The sequence below is a fragment of the Mesitornis unicolor genome, unplaced genomic scaffold (genome assembly GCF_000695765.1).
Source record: "Mesitornis unicolor isolate BGI_N332 unplaced genomic scaffold, ASM69576v1 scaffold34183, whole genome shotgun sequence".
In the NCBI taxonomy this organism is placed as follows: domain Eukaryota; kingdom Metazoa; phylum Chordata; class Aves; order Mesitornithiformes; family Mesitornithidae; genus Mesitornis; species Mesitornis unicolor.
The window spans coordinates 1-4,004 of record NW_010177238.1 but is presented as its reverse complement, the minus strand read 5'-3'; the positions used below and the strand labels follow the sequence as shown (position 1 = coordinate 4,004).

The 4,004-nt window shown below is 49.9% G+C and overlaps 1 protein-coding gene across 1 annotated transcript; it reads left to right on the top strand.

Annotated features, from left to right (window-relative positions):
• Positions 1-978: 978 nt before the first annotated feature.
• VSIG4 (V-set and immunoglobulin domain containing 4) lies at positions 979-3,804 on the top strand (the record flags this gene model as incomplete). The annotated part of the gene is made up of 3 exons (XM_010182014.1): positions 979-1,033; positions 2,539-2,895; positions 3,529-3,804. Coding segments are annotated over exons 1-3 (688 nt in total), but the record flags the coding sequence as incomplete, so codon positions are not given.
• Between the last annotated feature and the right edge of the window lie 200 nt (positions 3,805-4,004).

Sequence of the window (4,004 nt, the reverse complement as noted above, 5' to 3'; positions counted from 1 at the left end):
CACCACATTCACATGCTCCAGGCTGCCCATGCTTGCCACAGGAAAGTTTTACTGCAGCAACAAGCAGAGCTCAGCTGCAATCACACTCGGTAAGACATCCAAGAGCAGACAGGACTCCACCTGGAGACTGAAATGAGACCTGCAATGTTCTTATCAGCTTACTGACTGGGAAAATGGAGCTAGTGTCCAGTTTTCAATGCCTTGTGTGGCATCCTAAATTTTCTGGACTAAAAGACTCAGGCTGTTTAGCGAAGAAACCAGGGCTGGTTGTCCACCTCACTCAGAAGGTGGATGGGGTTGCCCTCAGAGAGTTTGTTGCTGTAGAAGTTGGTACATGCATGTGGAAGAGCTGAGTACCATCAGCAGAAGATGCTACGAAAATGGAATTGAGCATCACCAAGTAGGTCTCTGCTCCTGCGCGGTGTTGAGTGAGTCAGTGCTCTCAGACCTGTGTTTTTCAATTTCTGGATGCCTGGTTTAGAGCCCTCATGGTGTGGTGGAGGGAGATGCTGAGCAGTATCATCGCACGCAAGTCAGAGGGAACTGAATTCATGCTTCACAAGCATCCTCGAGTTTGCTTTCCCTTGCTACCTGCTTGACTGTGTTGTCATCATAAAGCTCTTCCAGTGCGAAGTGAATGCAGATGGGGAAGAAAAGAAAACAAAAATGAAAAAAAGAAAGAAAAAAGAAGCACACAATTATGAAGAATAATATAAAGGAGTGCCAGTCCGAAAAGTGAAGAGAAGTGAGTGGGGACAGGGGAGCATGAAGTGGAACTGGAAAGATCCTTACAGTCTCTGTCCATCCTTTACCCTTCACCTAAGACAGCAGCGAAATGGACTCGTGATGTTTCAGAAAGAGGATCCTAGATGACAAAGGGCAGAAGAAAGGGAAGTGTCCTTCACTTGTGTTCTGGACCCAGGAGCGTGGGGTCTCTCACAAAGTGCAGGGAAAGGACAGACCTGCAGTTTTGGGAGAATGGGAGGAGTTGTGTGGACAGTGGTGTTTGCCATGGCTTTCATCAGCTGCGACGGTGAGTAAATGCTTCTATGTATAAGAACAAAAGTCAGAGTACTAAGAGGGTGGGGGGAATATTTTGAATGATAGTGTCTTATTTTTAAAAAATTGTCACGTTTGGAAAGTCTTTACCTTCTTGCACAAAAACTAGAGCCTGAGAATTCACAGAAGTCTCCTTTGGTATCAGATACAAGAAGATGCTTTTACGAGCAGAGCAAATGGGATAGGATTGGCCAAAAGATGGGGTTTGGTCCACTGCTCCTGTTCCAGGTCCAGGACTTCAGAGCAGATCCCTAGAGGCTCCTGCCTGCATGGTGCATCCATGCCCCAGGACAGCTGCTGCCAGCAGGCTAGGAAGGAAGATGCTCAACTGTTTTACAAAATGGGCCAGAATATGAGTTCAATTTTTCTTCTGTTGTCATGCATTGCAGACAATACTAATCCTTCTGACCAGCCTAACTCTATCATAGCCCTTCAGGTTTTCGTCTGACCTCTCTGTTAGGAGAATTCACATTGTTTGTCTGGAAAACTACATCCCAGTTTAAAAAGTGTTACTGAGAAGAAATATTTCTTTTGAAAACGCTGTTCCAGGGATTTTTATTTTGCTGGGTTTCTCCCATTCCTTACAATCGGCTCTCCTTAGGACTCATCCCTGCTAATGTTGAAATGGGTTGTGTACAGAGTGCAGCTGCTCTGCAGGGAATTGGTGGATGCTCTCAGCTATTTCATGGCATGTAGCAATGCAAAACAATATGGGAGAGATGTTTAAACAAAATTGCATCCAGATGGTACACTGGATAGCAAACACACTTGAACTTGAGTGCACCAAATGCCTTGAGGGTGTTTCTGAGCAGCTTTCTCAGTAGCTTCCACCCTTCTTAGTTTTTCTTGATGGGAGTCTGGGAAAAGAAGAAGAAATGGAAAACCTTTAAAAACCGATACATCAAGGAGTTACATTTCACTGGGATGTGAAGTTTGAAGAATGGAGCTAAGCCTGCCCTCTCTAAGCCATCTGGTAAAGGAAAACCGAAGCTCCATGTCAGAAATGGAGCAGAAAGGCAGAAGTCAATGCTGCAAGTGGTGTTGTCAGAGCATCCCATGCCATGAGGGAGGCCATTGCTGTTTGCCTCGTCATGTGCAAGCACAAGCAGAGAGCCAAGCAGCAGAGGTAGGGTGTAAGGCTGGGAACAGAGAGCAGGGATCAGAGATGCTCCTCAAGGTCTTGTGAAGGCTGTAGCTGTGATGCTACCACCAGGCACAGGATTTGTGCCCCTGTACCGAGAAGTAATTGAGAACTGGCAAGTGTCTAGAGAGAAACAACAAAAATAACCATGAGGTCAAAGCAACTGTTCACTTCCCCACGCTCGGTGGGGTGGGGACAGGCTCTGGGTTAGCCAGCTGTGGTCCACAGCACATGACCACACGCTGGCTTCTACCTCCTGGTGACTTCTGTCTGCCCTAAGGACGTTCTCCTCCGCTGCTGCATTCCCACTTCTTTCCTTCAATTGTTGTTCCCTGCAGCCCTCCTGGATCTGTCTGGTGTCCACCAGGTCACGGCCACATGGATGGGATCCATCACTTTGCCATGTACCTACGTGCCCTCAGAAGGTTTCACACAGCAAACGCTCAGCTGGAGCGTGGAGCGGGACTATAGCACCTCTACCATCTTTCGGAGGGACAATTCTGGTGACCACGTCTTGTTGTCTCGGTTCCGAGACCGGGTCAGCATCCCAAAGCACAGCCCAGGGAACGCCTCGCTCCTAATTGAGAACCTTGAAATCCCTGACAGCGGACACTACACCTGTCAAGTCACCTGGAGAGCTGAAAACAACAGCATGGTAATGAAGGAGCTGACCACTACGGTTAAAGTTGTCAAAGGTAAACCCAGCAATAAAGCCCTGCTCTTGTGTAGCCGGTTTAATCCACCAAGCGTGAAGGAGAAGCAGCAGCTGGTGGGAAAGGTCTTTCACACCATACTGCCCACCCATACCCAGGCTGGGTGTCGAGGCATCCTCTTCACTTGCTGTGATAGCCCTTCTTCTCCACTCGTGGAGGTGTGGGGATGGGCTGGGAACAGTTAGTGTTCATCCCAATCTGGATCTACTGATGGGTGCTTGAGATAACATCCAGATACACTTCTGTGCAGGTAGTCAGTGCCTCTGTGGTTCTTGTAGCAGGTGGGACAGCAAGTGGGTGTTGTAGTGGCCAAATCTGTCTTTTCCCCTTCCTGAGCATCCTCAATGTGTGCTAGAAATAGCAGTATTTCTGCAAGGGGGACACTCACTCAGAAGAGCAGGACTTGTGTGATATGGCAGTGGCAGTGGCGGCTTAGCTGGTGTAAACCATCTATAGGCACAAGTGAACTGAGCTTAATCTATGAAAATGTGACATGAGAGTGGGGCCCCTTTTCCTCCTGGGAAAGCACTGAAAGCCAAAGCCTGAGATGGAGGGGGACACCTTCTCCACTGCAGCTAGGGCCAACCTGACCTGGGTGCTTGCTTTTTCTTCCAGTTGCGGCCACCAAGCCCATCGTCAGGGCCGGAGAGCTGGGGCTGACAGTGCCAGCCGGAGCCAGGACCAGCCTGACCTGCGTGGCCAGTGGGTCCCCCCCCATCAGCTACCGCTGGTTTCGCGGCACCCCAGGAGGCCAAGCCCTGCTCCTGAACAGCCAGGCCGAGCTGGCGTGGGACAGCCTGCAGCCCTCAGATGCTGGGCAGTACTACTGCGAGGCCAAAAGCAGGGTCGGGGCCATGCAGCAGAGTGATGCTGTCGAGCTGGTGGTGAGAGGTGAGTTCCCAGCCTGTTTCTCCTCATCTCCGCTGCACAAGGCCAAGACAGGGAGCTTCCTCTTTCAAAGCAGGACCAGACACGACCTGATGAGTATGAATTGTGGTGATGGCCACCCAGGGAGGAAACCACAAGGGCTGGCACCCTCCCTGCTGCAGTGTGCACCCAGTCATGGCAGAGGTCAAGAAAACTGAATCACG